Here is an 18644-nt window from a genome sequence, read left to right on the forward strand (position 1 = left end):
TTTGAGAGACTTACAGCGTAATACATATTACATACCTTCGTCATATTTATTATTTCATTGTAATACATTTTATATTATATACATGTATATAGATAAAATGTAACTGTACAATTGTTTTCGGCGTTTCAGTGTACGTTTTCATTGTAGATGTGACAAACGACAATTTGACATTGCATTCGTATATTATAACGCAATCGTGTATAATAACTAATCGTTTAAAATGTTCACCCGTTCATAATTTATTATATTCACACAATATTACCTCGCTGATACACACACACACATATATAAATATTTATATGTATTTACCGCATTGATCTGGTCTGGATCAATCGAATCAGACAACAATTATAATGGCATCATTGACATGACTCGACGAAAATCTAGTACATTTAGGACGTATAATTTCGTATGTCATAATTTAAAATGTTCACATAATATTTTAATATGTGTATATATACTGCAATATGTGCAGTTGTCTAGTCCATAGGGCAAATCGAGCGGCGTCTCGTATTTTACCTAATAATAACCTATAATAATAACTAAACATAATTCACGTGGACTACATTGCACTATACTGCAGTACAATGTGTATAATGTATACGTATTGTTTATTACGTGTTGCAACTCGTAAGTAGATACCTTACCACAATATACGTATAGCACTTTATAATATTATTGTACAGCTACACTGCTACAGTTCTAAGCGCAGACCGCACGACCACAACGACTGCAGTTTTCGCAAACCGCTATAACGGCAATAATCGCGGCTGCTGCACGCGGAAAAAGGCGCGGGCTCACACTCGGTGAGTCCCCATCGGAAAACTGCCGTGTAACATGAAACAATGCGTTTCGATTTTACGACGACGGCGGTGGCAATATTATACATTGTGCACAGCGCGTACAGTATAATAATAGTAATAATAATAATAATAATATAATAATAATAGTATATAGTGTGCGGGCCGCTATAGACACGCGGAAATCCGACACGACGCTGATAATCGGAACGGATTTCGCTACGATCGATTTCGGCGATTTCTCGTACTTACCTCGTCAGTGCAGTACGCAAAAACTCGAATACCAATACCAATACGATATTTATATACATATATATATAACTATACGCAATAATAACCATATCAGACTCGCCGAACGCGAGTGGATAACACAGCGAATAAGACCGTCGTGAAAACATGACGTCCCCTGTCGGGCCGATCTGCAGTCCACGCTATTTTTGTCTGCTATTGGTGTCGGTGAGTGTTTAATAATTATCGTAAAATATATTAGTATTTTTTTATAGAGATATATTTTTAAGTATTATAGTTATCTTATGTAGAGTCGATGGCGGCGACTATGCCAGCGGGATATCGAGACTTTTCCTGGCGTGGGCCGCGGCTATAATAGTAGTAGGCAGCGGGCTATTCATACAAAATAATAATTAGACATTCCTACTTACGGCTGTAGAGAAAAATATATTAAATAACATTAAAATTGATAAAAAATTATATTCAATTTTTTTTTAAATTTAACATTATATAATATTCTGTTTTTATTAAGTGCGAAAAACGAGTTTCTTGTTTGTTTATTATACTTATTTCGAGAACAATATATTATTGTTAAGACTTCAAAATAAATATGCATTTAAAATTTACTAAATATATCCTCCACGAAACAAATTTAAGGGCCGGTCAAAAAATTTTCCTAGGCTGAATTTTTTTCATAGTCCACTACTGTGATTAATGTATATGGTTTTATTGCAGACGTGCTATTATTATGGTGTAACTACGGCCATCACAGTGGTCGATCACGTGTCCAAGGATCGATATGCAGCCGGAGGTAAACGACCAACGACAATATAATATACAAATCAATATTAGTATAATAACTGTGCATAACACGGCCAAATATTATTGTTAACAGGCAGCGATAGGGACACCGTTGGCGACACGCACTTGCGAGAGAAAGCGGAAGACGAGGATGCGGAAAACAAACATTTCATGTAAGCAACCGAACCGATTCATATATATATATACCTACATATATATATTTATTTATATATACCTTATTTATTTCGAATTAACGTGTCGGAAGTCCTGTGATACGAAATGGTGTATTGCATGTGTAGTTATTACTATAAAATAAAAGTGAAACGGTGGCTGAGGAAATACAAACCCCCTTTAGCTTACATAAGACAACTATAATACGTAACGATCTGCAAACGCCAAAATAATAATAAATACATTATTTTCATGCGAGCATCGCGGATATGTATTTCCATGCGGCTTCACTAATCTTCTCAAGTAAAATTTTTTTGTGTTATAGAAAACAAAAATAAATAATTTGAAGAATTTATAATTGGTTTCAATTATTTGAAGTAGAATATTTTTCTAACAATGTTTATTAAAATCGAATAATTTGTTCTATTATTATTTAGTAATAGCATTTAAAATTTGGTGGACGCGGAACAGTGCTTCACTAGTTTATCAGAATACCCTCGCTATTTTATTTAACCATTAAACCATTCAATTTTAAAAATTAATAAAAAAAAAAAGAGTATTCAATATTAAACATAAATTTGTTTAGAAAGGTATCTTGAAAAAATAATATATTTTATTATAAAAAAAAAGTTAGATTAATAAGCATTATAATAACATAATTATACTTTAAAGTACCTACCAATAAAACTTTTTTTTTCAAAAAAACGAAAATTAATATAAAAATCAGTAAAATCTTTGACCACGCGTATTAATTGATACCATGCGACTACGGTGAACTATATGGAAATATCAATTTTAGTATGCCGTTTAATCGAGTACTTATATATTTTTTATGTTAGGGATGTTTATTCGTTGCAAAGCGGACCCCAACAATTAGAATTTGGACACGTGTTCGAGGATCCAAATGTCTGGGAACAGAGGTACGAGAAAAAGGATTTCGACGCTCAACGGTACCAAGGAAAAGTGAGTTTGGTGTTCTTAAAAAAAGTGATAATATATTTATAGTTCTCGTAGAATGTTCAATATGTGTTGTGATTTAACAGGTGAAATGGGGTGACAAAGACGGCAGTTACGGTGAACAGTACTGGGACTTAAACCACGGCGGCGCTGATGAATTATCCAACGAAAACGTGAGATTATGAGATAATTACTTGTTTCTTTATAACTATTATTATAGATATTGTTGAAAACAATACCAATAGACGTATAATCTATTATTTTGTTTAGGAAAAAAACGATCAGTACGAAGAACCTGCCCAAATCGAATACGGACAGGTAAAATCGATATGTATTATTACTAACAATTTAATAATATAAATTTAGTTCATGTATTTACTTTGACGTAACACAATAACATACTATCGGGCTTATCTATTTATTTATTTTTTCAGTACAGAAATTAAAAAATTCACTATATTTTTCTTTTTTACTAAAATCTTTTCATAAGAGGTCGCTAAATGGTGGCCAGTGGTCAGACTTTATTTGACCCGCATGTAGGCAAAATAATAATACACACTTTTTAATTTATTATTTTTGTTAGTTAATTAAATTAATTTTTTATTTTCATTTTTTATTTTGCCTTTACTGTTTTGGGATAAACATATAATATTATATTATACGTTACATTTTGAAGGCACCAGAGGATTTCTAGAATTCTTAAAAAGCAACCAAAAATATAAATTGGCGATTACTGTACCCTATATAAATACATAACATAATAAAATACATTTTTAAATTTAGGAGAGCCGTCAGAGACCCGTAATTTATAAGCCAATGACGATTACACTCCTTAAGAATAAATCCAAGAAACCCGTTAAAAGTGTACGGAACTATCCAAAACGATTAGCAGAACCATCAGCAGCGCCGACAACTATAGGAAGCTCTACTAAAAAAACAGCTCCTGTTTTAGTTTTTGACATGAAGACTGGAGTGGTTATGGACGAAGCCACGGGAAATAAATTCATTTTGAAACCAATTAAAAATTAATAATTTATCTAAAATATTATTTTATTTTATACATTTTACGATAAAAACTAGAGATAACTACATGGGTTATTAAACTTTGTTTTTATATACACAACTAACTAAAGCTTTTTTTTTTAATATGCCTATTCTTTATAAATTTGTTTTATTAAACTCTTAAATTAATGTTATTTAATTAATTAATTTTATAAAATATTTATGCTTCAGAACACGTAAAAAAATAAAATGTAACAAGTTTAAGGAAAACAAATATATAGGATAAGTAAAACAAGTAGGAATAATTCTGGCAGTACCTACCTAAGTAAAATGTAATTAATAAACCAAAAATGATTTGTTAAAGTTTTCTCTTTTTTAATAATCACTTAAATTTTGAATAATGCAATAAACAAATAAATTTGTATTATTAATAATTTACATAACATAAAAATAGTGAAAGGTATTTTTTAATTATGAGAAAACCTAATCATCATATAATTGGTATTGATTTCTAAGTCAAGAACTAAGACAATTAGAATTAAATTATACGTTTTCTAAACAATCAATAATGTTTCGTAGGTTTGCTTAAGATTTAAGAATTAACATATGATATAGGTTAAGCGAATAATTATTATTTTTTCATACAATTTAGAGTAGATATCGCTGTGTTGAAATTCGTGATTCGATGTATATATCGTTTATCCTATTATATTATAATCGTTTCTTCACATTTTATCAATATTAAAATTGAGCGAATACCTGAATACCTCCTAGTCAGTTCGATTATTGGCTATTATACAAAATGTGAAAATTTACAAGAAAGAAAATAGGTAAAGAGACGTTGTTAATCATAATATTCATAATTTTAAACGAAAAATTACTTTTTATGTCAACTTGTATTTTTATAACGCTTTATTACGAATATATAATTGGTCGTTTGAAAATATTGACAGCCAGTAGAAAAATAACTCGTTGAATTATAATATGTTTTATACTTTGTATAGGTAAGTAATTTATGATAATAACAATGATGGAAGTGTTCAGTGCGACATATTATATTAAAAAATATAATGTAATATTTAAAACCTGCAGAAGACTTGGTCCATTACATAAACTTCTGTCAAAAACTGAGTATTGATTGGTATTTTGTAACGACTATTATGTTATTATTATTATACCGGTCGTCTATAGTTATGTTATAAACGACATTGTTCATTCGTTCATAATTTAGTTGCACATAATAAGAGCAATACAGATAATGATGGGCCCTGGTCATTTATTTTGTATAACCCTATTTGATATGGTTGGCACTTAGAAAAAAAATATAGGAACCTAATTAATGTTGTAACGGGTAGCCCATGTTCACCGTTTGTTTGACTCTCTTTTCCCACGATAAAAAAGGTTACTTTCACTGAAAAATTTGAATTTTTTTTGTACTAATGTGATTATAATTTGGATCCGATAATCCGTATCCAAGGAGAGTACGATGTATTATTATATTATACTATCATATGGTTCAAAAATCAATCACGCTATAAGTCATAAAGTAAGTACTTAGGTACTTATACATAATTTAAAATAAAAATATATAGTTATAACATATATAAGTTATAAGTATACCTATTATAGTCATATCCTTATACATTCAAATTAATGAACATACAAATGGAAAATAATATGCATATAAGGGGATAAATACTATTTTTTTTAAATATCTATGTGTCTGCTACGATTTCAAAGTGAGATTATAATTTTAACAATTGTTATGTGTACTGGTTTAATAGTTAGAAAATAAATTAGAACGAAAATATTTAATTTGCGTTATGAACGTGAACAATACATTGAGTATTGTATATAAGTAATATATTATATAGTATTAAAATGCACACAGGGTAACAAATATAATTTCGTAAGAAACGATAAGGCTTGTATTTTTATATACACAATAATATTATTGTTATACACTATTCATAATTTTAATAATTAGACCAGAAAAATAACAATAACCATTTGACACTAGTGAATATTATTTCATCTATATTTATGTAAGTAGTATACTATAAGCGTTTACAACCAAAGAAACTATAACGTGACAGATAGTTTATCAAAATAATTGGAAACGTTACCTATATACGTAATACCTATCTATATATATAATTAGTAGCACAATTATTTAAATATATAATATAATACATTTATTATTTAATAAATGGTAGTAGGTACCTTTCATATTATCGATGCGTAACTACGTGTCTTATTGTAACTTGATATCTTTTTATTTTAATGTGCTTTTAAGTAAAACATGACAACAAAATTTAGTCATGTATATGGGCACAATATATTTAAATCAGTTAAATTTTTTGTAGGTACTATAACTAGCATTTATTGAATTTAAAACATTCATAAATAATTTTTTAGTTATTTTGAGAATATATTATATTTATGTAACTTAAATCTGAACTGAAAATACATCATATATTAATATTATTAATTAATACGTAACTTAATAATAAAAGCAATAGGCAGATAGATAAGTACTCACAAATATTTAAAATTGTATACTTACTATATTTATAAATGTTTAATTATAAGCTATTGCGTTCATAAAATGATTCCAGGTGGAGCTAAATTTATCGAAAAATATTCAACGTTTATTAAATATATGCAAAACTTTTCTGTTATTTTTAGAGGAGTTTGAATTGCATTTTTAAAAAATCTGCACAGGATACATTCAGTAATGCAGATATCTGGTGTGAAATTATCATCTCAACTTGGTCATCCAGAATCCTATAGTTTCAGAATAATGGTGCATTATCATTATAAGCATTTTAATTAAATTATCAGTCTTCACGTAAAATACAATTATTATTAGTGGAAATAAGTTTAATATAGTGTTTATTTACAGATCAATACACGACTATTATTTTACAACATTCAGAAAAATAATTATTGCGTAATTTAACATTTTAAACATATTTTTTTAATATGATAATGATTATAAACGTATTTTAGTAACTCTGTCTTAAAATGTCAAATTTTAATACCTAAAAGCTATAATTTAGAAATTAAATTTAAATAAATTTAAAAAGTCGTTACTACATATTAATTAATATTTTGCTCGATCCTAAGATCGATAATTAATAATACATTTCACAGACCGACAACTGTTTATTAATTGAAGTTATTTCGCTATAGGTTTAGGTAATATACTTTCGTTATTTAATAAAATATTGAATTGTCATTATTATCATTTGTCGTCTATCTATGACGTAATTATGTATTTGAAACTAACCTAGATGTAATAGGTTTATCTTAAAATCAAATTAAATGAACTTTATCGATTAACTTTGTGTTAACAACATACACAAATCATCATAACTAAATAAATCGTATAGATCGGAGTCTGTGTGCTAACAATCTAACAATGAATACGATTTGACATTTAAATTGATTGTTTCATAAGAGGTGGGAACATTATAATTGTAAAATAATATCATTTCTTTCATGATAAAATACAATAACAAATAAATATATTTCTTTTGAAACGTAACGTGGAGGGGAACAGGAGAAACCAGCCCAGACGGTTCTAATGTCAACCACAGTAAAAAGTCAATCTGTACGTTGTAGACACACGTCGAAGCAACTGAATAATAGTGATCTACTCCAACAACAATAATTTATACCTCCTACATTATTTTAATAGTAACATATATTAATATTGTTTATACAGTTATTATATCTTCTTTTAACTTAGTTCTTAAATAGTTTTAAACACTTTTAATAATGCAGTTTTTCTATTATTGTTTGGTAAGTAAATAAAGTATTTTTCCAAAATTGAATGAAAATATAATATGTCGTACAAATATTGACAATACTATTGTATATATTTGAAGTTTGGGTATGCCATGTAAAATGTTTATTGTTAGAATGTAAATATGGTGTATTTATAATATACATACAAAACAGTTTATGATATTCATTTTCCTAATACAGTAAAAATAAATATACTATTTAAAAATATATTGTTTATATTATATTATATTTTCTACAAACTAACATCAACTGTGCAGTTCTATTACCTAAGTCGATTGTTTAGAATTCTAGTGCTTAGTATTTCTAATAAGCATATTATGTATTCTATACCCATGTATTAAATATTACTTTAATGCAGTTTATATACGTTATACAGTTAATATTACACTCACACTATATTTAAAAGTATTAGATAATTTTGATTTCGAGACAGTTTGAATTTGAAATTTTATAATTTGTATACTATTGTAATGCTAACAGGTAATATTTTTAACGTACCTACTAAAAAATTAACTACTTTTTTATTATTTTAGTAGATTTAATAAAAACCATTATTCTTGACAATTCTTTAAAATCACCTACCTTAACATATTTTTGGTATAAAAAAAATAAAAATTATTGCTTGATTGATTAAACTATGACAAAAAGTACATTTATTTTTAGGTATTAAGATTCTTTGAGCAATCTCTTTTTGTTATTTTTTTTAAAGCCTGATTTATTTATTTTTTAATCTGTTATTGAAATTAAACGTAAAAATTAGTTAATGGCCGTGTCGTAAATAACTGATGGTTGTTAAAACTTATATCAATGTAATTTGTCAATTTAAATTCTATGTTGATTAAAATATTGTTATTTAAATCTCAGAAAAGAGTAAAAATATACTTTTATTTAATATATATATTATTGTGGTGGCTAAGAGGTATCATTAAACTTAATGTCAATCCCTGTTATTAACATTTTTTTTTCGTTAATTACTTTAAATTTTATCCTCTACTTTTTATAAGTATTTAAAATTCGTGTAGAATCAACTAAATTACACGTGTAGTTTTATATTGCTATATTTTACTGATATATAAAATTAACATCAAACAATAAAATCAAACCTAATATTTAGATTTACCAAGGCATATGAGATGTAAGGTTCACAAATTTGGCGATAATTTTTAACTTACTCGTCTAAAAATATTGTCCTTCCCCATTCCATACACATACATAATAATATTATATGTTATATATTTATTCACATCAGCTATAATATATATATATATAAATATGATGTTTTTTTTGTCATTTTGTCACATTGATGGCACTTTCCCTTGCGTATCAGCCCAATATTAGTGACGGTTTTCAGATGAAAAGAATACGGCGGGGACATGTAGGGAAAAAACGCACCAGGTAATCAACGGACAATAAAGAAAAGTAACATGTTATATGTTTTCTTGGCCTCCTTTTCTTTTTGATCCGCTCGAGCATGTGGGTATTGTTACGTAATCAAAAACAAAACGAAAACATATATAATATCATAAAATCACAAAAAATACATTAACAATAACGCGACCATGTTGATCTCATAAGGTACCCGCCGTTGTTCAGATGTCACGTTTAATGAAAATCAAATGCATGTATATTTTTACAGGTGTTCCTCTCGACCGTATCCGTCGCGGTATTATTCGAAGTCAAAAAGATATACGTCATCGAACGCGATTTCAAGACAGGTATAGCTAAACACATTATTATTTTTATTACTATTTTTTTACTATATCTACATAACCATTATTGCTATATGTCATAATACATTATATATTATAATTTAATATTGCTTATAATAATATGATGTATATATAGTTGCAGCCGTTGCAGGGTATATATAAAATAATATATTGTATTTTATTGCAATATATATGTAATAGATCAATATCAATATTGGCGTTATACTAAAATATATACCCACGTGTCACTGCTGACATAAACTTTGGATTTTTTAATTTTATTATTATAATGACCATAACTTGCGTTAATACGTTATTCGTTGAAAAGTATACCTACGCATTTACGTTGTATTCTAAATGTTTGGTAAAAAAAACAACGAAGTAACGTACTTATATACTAACTGCATCCTGCACCGATTAACTTTAAATAAAATCATAAAATGTTTCAAAAAATCTCATATCAATTTTACCTTAACGCAGCAATCACGTCGTAAACCAGAACCCCCAGAAGCTATAAAACCCAAACGAATATACAATGACCAGCTGCATATAGTTGTGCGCGGACACGTAATAAAATCTGGCGGTTCACATTTATGGGGTAGTCAAAAAATTTTGTGTAATAAAATGTCACGTTATTGTTGCGTACGAGACTGGATTTTATGTAACGGCCGTCGCTGCAGTTTTCGCAACGTAAAATAGCGTATTCATGTATAATGTTATGTATATAATAGTACACTAGTACCTATATTAACATGTTGGTACAAGTACAAATTCACGGGGTTTATATTATCCACCATCACTGCCACTATGGTGTATAGCGTACGTTATTCCATAAGTCATTTATATTGCAAGCCATATTATATGATCATCATTTTTTGATATAGTAATAAGGGTATATATTTTATAGGTGCCTGTAAAATATTATATCTGGATAGGCATGTTCGATTATTTTGCTATGTTTCCTAGTTGCGCCGGTCAAAGTAAAAAATTGTGTTTTGAAAGACATATGCCTAGCTATGGGTATATCGCGAATATGACGACCGAGGTATAGCACAGTAAATATCTGAAACGACATTTTATTATTCCTTCCCACATAAGTACCCACGTAAGTGTGATTAAGTTTTATTTTTGATAGCAAAAATAGTACACAAATGAATAAAACAAACGTATATTCAAATAAATTTACATTAAATAAAAATAACAAAATTCTACAGGAACACACCTAAAGCGGGTCTGTACTCCTTTTTCACATTATTTATACTAATTTATATTTAATGTAGTAATAAATTAGGTAGGTACCGATATTCGTTATTTATTTTCACACGTGTGACATAATAAAAATTACCCAATTTACGTCCGATATATAGTGAAACGATACAAATATTATAAAAACAGATTCGTACTCAACGCGTGGAGTATACTCGTCGATATCGACCATTTAAAATATTTTCAATCAGACAAAGCATTGCGCTGAATTAAAAATATGTCTGTTATTATATGATAATATTAATGTTTTCTATACGTTCACTAGTAAGAAATACACATATTATTATTATACACTCATAATATTACACTTGACGCATCACGTTAACAGGTGTGCTGAGAGCTCGCCGGCAAAACGTACCGGTACAGTCGCACACCGTGGCCCGGATCGGAGGCCTGCAAGAACATCACCATCACCAGCAAAGTATGTTCACGGTGGCCGTGTCACCGCCGCCACTGCAATCGGTGCAGACCGGTGGCCAGATGCAGCAACCCGCGGACCTGGCGTCCACGGTAGACCTGACGGCCGACAGCCGGGCGCCTATCGATTATCTGACTCCGCCGCCGAACGCCGACTATCAGCTGCTGCAGAGCTTTCAGCCACCGGCCGGCGGTGAATCGACACCACTGAACCGGCCAGAGTCGCACGTCCAAAACGTGCAAGCGCCGCAGCCGCCGCCGCTCGTACCGTTAACCGCACCGTCGGCGCCCGTGCCGGTGCACACGTCGCCGTTCACGCCCAGCGTAGGCATCGGTGGCGGCGGCGGCGGTGGGGGCGGTTTCCACTCGGCCCAGGCTCAACCGCCGCCGCCGCTGACGCCACTGGGTTCGATCGCGGTTCAGACGTCGTCTCCCAGCAATCAGGTGCACAGCCTGACGTTCGCCAACCCGCCACTGGAACAGTTCACTCCGTACACGCCGACGCTGCAGGCGAACGACCCCGCGGCCAACCACCAGCAACAGCAACAAAACGGCGGTCGCTGGGAATTGGGTTTCGACGCGAACGATATACTCACGCCCCCGTTCGCCGGCGTCCCGGAACAGCCGTCCGGCGCCAGTAGCCAGACGTTCTTCCAGCAAGATTTTGGCCAGGAGGCCGCGGGTTCGGTGCGCAACAACAAACAGTACCCACCGAATCCAAGTGGCGGATCTCTGTTCTTCGGCGGAGGAGGGTTTGACGGCTCCGCAGCGACCAACACCAAGTTCACGCCGCTAGACGCCGTCATACGGCCGTCGGCGTCCAACAAAAACGTGTATTGGGGCACGCCGAAGACCGCTCAACAACAGCCGCTCCGGCCGCCGCCTTCGTTTGCCGAACCAAACGCGTTCCGGTTTAACAGCAACAACAACAACCATTTGCACCAACTACAGCACCATAACAGTCATAACCACCATCACCAATACGTGGACCCGTTCCAAATGCCGTTCACTGGCCAGTTTGACGGGCCGCTGTCGCAGGGCACGGTCGCCGACCACGTGGTTCACAGTTCGTTCAGGATCAAGCGGCAGCTCCGCGACGCGGCACCGGAGCCGGCCGACAGTTCAGACGCGATCGACCACAGCGACGGCGACCGTTTCGGCGACCGAAAACCCGTTTACAGTTTCGTTAAGACGGACAAAAGCGGAAATTTCAAATGGAGCGTCAGGCACGGGTACTAATACCCGTGATGATTAAATACCGCCACACTCGCTCAATCGTTACGATGATATTATGCACGGGATGATCAATTTATCATGACGTAAGGAGCGCTCATTATTACAGAAAAACTAACGTTTTTAAAAATGTTTTAAACAATAACGAAAATATTTCTTTTATGAAATTTTAAATTACTATAGAAAAACAAATTACATTTTTTTAATGTTATCAATTTTTTTTTCTTTTTAACGACAGTATGTACATTTTGATATTCCCAAACACAATATTACTTGAAGCATTTGTCTATAAAAATTAAATTTCGAACGAGTATTTAGTTAAAAGTATATTTAATGTTTAGATGAACGGAGTAATGGACCTTCATTTTGTGAGGTACCTACAACGGTAGACCACTCTGCTCATCAATATTTTAAATAGATATATATTTTATTTGATAAATTCCTCTTCGAAAATTTGATTTTTATATAATATTAAAAAACTCCAAAAAATATTCTGTTTTGGAATAAGGAATTAAAAATATATTAAATATTTAGTATTTTAGTCATAACGCTAAAATATAATAAAAATCTATTTGTATAGAGAAACGTTGTTTTTAACGGCTTAGAATTATTTTAAAAAATATTTACGTAAATAGTTTTTGAAATAATAATTAATATATGTGCTACGTTAAATGGATCATCCAGTAAATTAATATTACGATGGTATTATATATTTTATATTATAATGTCATATATTATACACAACATTCCATGTAATTAATTTGTATTAAACGTATTTAAAATGAAAACAAAAAAGACTTTCATATTGAAATAATAAAAAAAATTCTTACACTTGTGATTCGCATCGCATACCTATACTTCTGATCTCTGTAGTCTATCTAATAAGTATAACAATAATAGAGTAAGCGAGTACTTCCGTGCTTATTTATACTTAAAGATGTCGCGTATAGGAACATAATATAACGATGATTAATTTTTTATCGACCAAGTATGTTGTAGATACGCTTGAAATGATGAGATTGAGGCTGTTGTCTAATAAGAACCTAAATTAACAAAAAATTACAAATTTAAGTCTTGTATACTAGCCCGGGTATTTTCAGATAATAAAATTATTTCTTATGAGATAAGATGGTTGAGTATAAAATAATGTGACAACCAATTTTTTGTTATTATTGGGAATTGCTGAATACTGAGTGGGTAATATTCAGATGTTTTTCAAAAGTAAAACAAAATTATATTTAATGTGAATTTTATAATTTCTTCATATTATTTATTTATTTGCTTTTGTTTCCCTTAAATTTTGAAATTAAAATTATTATTTTGAATCGAATATTTTTACGCGTTATTATTGCCGTATCAATTTTTTGGAAAGTACTATCTTATATATAAAAATCTCATGTCACTGTGTTTGTCCGGGATGAACTCCGAAACTACTGAACCGATCTTAATGAAATTGTTTACACCGTGTTATGATAGTTTTTATCTCGATTAAGACCCTCAATATTTTTGCAATACGCGGGCAACGCCGTGTCGGGAGTCGGGACAGCTAGTATTTTATATTTAGAATAGGTTTTGTGAACGACCCATATTATACCATTATATATATTTCATTGTTTAACACAGTAAATTATAGTTTATTGAAATTGGAAAAAAAAATAGAGTTAAGCACCGACCAGAACCATTTGTTATAAGTTATTATACATTCTATAAAGAGCTTTTCATTGGCGTATGAGGTGTTTACGATAGGTATGTATCTAAGTGATTTATTGACTCTTGTGTATGTGTGTATACTTCGTGAAAGTAGGTACGGTGGATCACGAGAAGGTGTCGGTAGTCTTCACTCACATGATATTATATAGACTTAAAAAAAATGTGTGATAATTTTAAAAGTAATTGTAGATCAAGATTAATAGGTAGGTGTATAAATATAAGATATTATATATGCCTATTTAAATTACCCGCGTAAGTGAAAATAAATGACATTAACTTAATATCGCGAGTTTTTTTAAGATGATTCTGCCGATTTAAAACCATTGGATTTGTCGATAAGGAGTGCTTTGACGTCGCGTCATGTCAAGTCAAAAAAACCATACAAATTGTTTTGTGAGGTTTGCGCGAAGGGTTTTGATCGGCCGTCGCTTTTAAAAAGGCACGTAAGAACCCATACAGGTGAGATGACAATATAATATGTATGATTTTTTTTTTTACGGAAAAAACTATTAGATTCACTTATTTAAACATTGTATTAAACTTATAAACAAAATCTCATTTAATTTTTATTCTTGTATTTTACGGAGGATTATTAAATGTTGTTAAACATTATAAGCTATAAACGTTTTTGATACATTCTGAGACACAACTCTTTAAATATACTTATATTGGTTATTGTACTTACACAAAAAATAACTATAATGTTGCTTGTTTTTTTATTTTGTTAAAAATTAAAAATGTATGTACCTACCTACCAACTTATCAGAGAAAGATTTTCTGTAAGTTTATAAAACTAAAATTATTCGTTTTTAATGGGAACCGTTGTCGGTTTTCCCCACTAATATTTTTTACATATTATTAAAATTATATATTATTCACACTTACAATCTACAAGGTAATAAACTGATTGATTTAATATAAATTATAATATAATATTATTATTAATTACAATATTAATACCTACGCGGCTACGGCCACCTATTTTAATTGTTTGTAATTTAACGGCCACTTCTGCTAATTGGCTGATTTCTTGGCCTGTAAAATGAAATCCAAATAATATATTAAAGTGATTCATATAAATTATCGACCCTCAGGGCTCAGATACCTGGGTACATATAATATTGATAATTTACTGTACTTACAAATAAAAACTTGAAAAATTTTCCGGGCATCTGTGAAAAACAATTTAGAAAAAACGACGATTGTGACAACTGAAAATATTATTAGCATCAGTGGCGGATCTCTTGTGCACTGTGCACGGGCCACGGGGGCACGTTCCCCCTCCCACCCTGACAATGAACTACTACTTTTTTAAATATTCATGTTTTTTATTATATATTTTATTCTTATAATAATTTAATATTTAATTTATAATTAATTTACTGAATATATAAATAATATAAGCCCCTAAAAAAAATTTCTAAATGTACCGCTGATTAGCAACCTCCTAATAAGGCTATAAAAATATTACTAATCTGGGAATAATTCATAATTATTACCTATTCAAATAAATAGTCGATAAATTTAAATGATTTGCCGTCGCACGTCTGTTCACAGGAGAACGTCCTCACGCTTGCGCCCAGTGCGACAAAGCGTTTTCCACGTCCAGCGCATTGAACACACATAAACGCATACATAGCGGCGAGCGGCCACACGCATGTCCAATTTGCGGCAAAACGTTTACAGCCAGTTCGAACCTGTACTACCATAGAATGACACATTCCAAAGTAAACGGATGTTCACTTAGGTCAAAATATTTCAAAAAATTTATAACTTTGAGTAGATATTGTCTTATAACGTATATAACATAAGTTCGAAGTGTTCGGATTGTGGTGTACCTTCGGACATAATATGTTTTTTTATAATAGTTTTGTTCATAACACATTAAAAAAACTTCTTTCTTTTTTTTGAGGTGTTTATAAGAGTTAAAATAATAATTCACTGTATTGGGGTTGATAAATTGAAAATAAAATATGTTAGGTATTTAATGTTTTCTTAAAAAATTCTGTCTAGGAAATGTCCAAAAATACTATTTACCTACATTTCTAAATTCACCTTATCACCAAAATAATAACACTTCTGAATGTATTTGAGTATTTCCCTAGTGATTATATTATACTGATGTATACGGTATACCTAGGCACCTTACAAAATGTTGATTTACTACTCCGCTAATATAATTCATAAACTACTCTTCCGGATTTCGATTTTTACGGTATTGAAATACTCCAAAAAATATTCTACTCCTGAATATGAAATTAAAAATATTTGTCATCGTTCTCAAAAGTAAAAAAACTTAAAAAATGTTGTTATATTTCAACTAGAAATTATCTAAAAAAAAATATTTTCAAAAATGTTAATAGATTTTGAAATAATGAGTGTTATTTGATAAAAAAACAATCTAATATTTACATACATTGTTAAAAGTTGCACGTTTCAATTTTTTTTTTCGTAGTGATGTGTAACTGTTTAAATATAGTAAATAGGTACTAAAATAAGTATTTTGACCTAAAATTTTACATCGGAAAAATTTAAATTAAACTATAATTTAATATGTAATGATGGTTAATGCATAAAAGTCGTCCCTACTTGAATTATGACATATCATGATGTGACGGACGACGGTATATTAATTTGTAATAATACCCGCGCGCGGTGACGTATACAATGCGCATTATAGGAGCTGTCACCTGTACATTGTTGCAATTCTAGGTTTTCAGTAATCCGACAAAATATAAACTTTTCATTACAACAGAAAGACAAAATTAAACATATATACCAGACGAAATATTAGTTTAATACACCATATATGTAAGTACTCGTATAATATATATTAAACACAAAACAGTATGCATACCGATACCTATATACTCGTAAATACAATTTATCGGATGTTGTATTAAAACTCGCTTATACCTTTATACCAGACACCAGTAAGGCAGTAAGACAAATGTTGTCGAAACAGGAACAAAACAGAAACCGTTTGAACTTTTAGTGTTTACCTCTTTTGAACGGAATCCAAAATATCTCCAGAAACACGAAAATTATTACCTACACCACTTCGGATAATGTCCCAAAAAATGTTTGTATTTTGTCTCCTATTTTTCGGAAAATAGAATATTGCTGTTTTGTTGACTTGGTGTAAACCTTGAATAACTGTAATATAGGTATATGTCACAAAACAATATTCTAATATATTTAAATATAAGTAAATTGTGTTTTAAATAATAGATAAATCATACATACTTTGTAGTATGTACTAAAAATTTGAATAGGTAGTAGGTACATTTTACCTATTCATAAATCTCATTGGGTTTCAGGTTTGGATTTTGGATAGATAAAATAATACATTATTAATAGCACCGAAACGACGGCAACAAAATTTGAGTTGACCAACTAAATCTCGGAATAACCAATCAAAATACTTTCGTAGATCAATATTGTGTATTTATGTACCTACTCGTATGTATAAGAAATATTCTGAATATTGTTAATTATACAAACACAATACCTATACAGTTGAATTTGGTTAACTCTAAATCGTCAATAGGTACCTCTAAGTTTTGGCCTAATCCTTAAAATTTCATATCTAAATAAGGGAAAATAGCAATTCTTCAACAACATAAAAAAGTGTTTAACTTAAATATATCGTGGATAATTGAAAATTGCAATATTATTAAAATCAGTAATATACATACTATTCCCATATTTATGTGTATTTGCTATCGAAAATGATAAGGACATTGATTTACTTTTGAAAGTTCTAAATAAATTTGAATGATTCTCACACGTTATATTTACCACGATCAATAACAAAAAATAATACTTTTTTTTAATAATAAAATATAACGGATAAATAAGTAAGTAATAATAAGTATAAAATATAAATAAATACCGATTTAAAAATAATAAACAATTAATAAATTTAAAAAGATATTGTAATAATAATACAATATTAAAAAACGAGAGTTTATATTGTTTATATGTTATATTCATTATTTTGTGGTTTGACCATAGGGTTAAAAATGACAATTGCTATCAAAATAATGTAATAATCCTGACATAATTTTCTATTATTGGCAATTAATCTTAAAATTAAAATTGAAATTAATTACAATTTTTGTTCTTATATACCTTAAGAATAATAATTTTGTCGTTTTTTAACAATTACCATTTTCTCAGCTAAAGCTAAAATATTATTCTGATGAGACTATTATAACATTAAATTATAATAGACACCTATGTATTAAATTTTTTTTTTTTTTTATTATATTTAGTTTTAGAAATATTTTGACCAATCAATTATACTTAAAAATATAATACACCAAAGTGACAATATGGTTTCAGGTAAAACCACATAAATGTAATGCATGCGACAAGTCTTACCCAACTCCGGGGAACTTGCGTGCCCACATGTCATCACATTCTGGTGAATGGACGTACAATTGCAAAACTTGTGGCCGAGGTTTTGGAAAAAAAATCAACGTGGAAAGGCATGCCAAGACATGCCACAGATAAACCAAAACATAATGGCAAT

The 18644-nt window shown here is 30.3% G+C and overlaps 3 protein-coding genes across 3 annotated transcripts; all 3 read left to right on the forward strand.

Moving 5' to 3' along the window:
- The first annotated feature begins 951 nt into the window (after nucleotides 1-951).
- LOC132919390 (uncharacterized) lies at nucleotides 952-4316 on the forward strand. Its single transcript, XM_060980971.1, has 7 exons — nucleotides 952-1256; nucleotides 1764-1839; nucleotides 1924-2002; nucleotides 2840-2963; nucleotides 3044-3130; nucleotides 3228-3275; nucleotides 3741-4316. The coding sequence occupies exons 1-7, from the start codon at nucleotides 1197-1199 to the stop codon at nucleotides 3984-3986; spliced, it is 720 nt and encodes a 239-aa protein (XP_060836954.1). The 5' UTR covers nucleotides 952-1196; the 3' UTR covers nucleotides 3987-4316.
- A 3260-nt stretch (nucleotides 4317-7576) lies between these two features.
- LOC132919349 (dual specificity protein kinase splA-like) lies at nucleotides 7577-12612 on the forward strand. Its single transcript, XM_060980911.1, has 3 exons — nucleotides 7577-7766; nucleotides 9409-9487; nucleotides 11076-12612. Exons 1-3 carry the CDS (start codon nucleotides 7743-7745, stop codon nucleotides 12401-12403), a joined length of 1431 nt encoding a protein of 476 aa, XP_060836894.1. The 5' UTR covers nucleotides 7577-7742; the 3' UTR covers nucleotides 12404-12612.
- A 145-nt stretch (nucleotides 12613-12757) lies between these two features.
- Nucleotides 12758-18625, forward strand: LOC132919408 (zinc finger protein 486-like). Its single transcript, XM_060980995.1, has 4 exons — nucleotides 12758-14310; nucleotides 14408-14566; nucleotides 15665-15834; nucleotides 18455-18625. Exons 1-4 carry the CDS (start codon nucleotides 14268-14270, stop codon nucleotides 18623-18625), a joined length of 543 nt encoding a protein of 180 aa, XP_060836978.1. The 5' UTR covers nucleotides 12758-14267.
- The last annotated feature ends 19 nt before the right edge of the window (nucleotides 18626-18644 follow it).

This window comes from Rhopalosiphum padi, chromosome 1 (assembly GCF_020882245.1).
Source record: "Rhopalosiphum padi isolate XX-2018 chromosome 1, ASM2088224v1, whole genome shotgun sequence".
Lineage (NCBI taxonomy): Eukaryota > Metazoa > Arthropoda > Insecta > Hemiptera > Aphididae > Rhopalosiphum > Rhopalosiphum padi.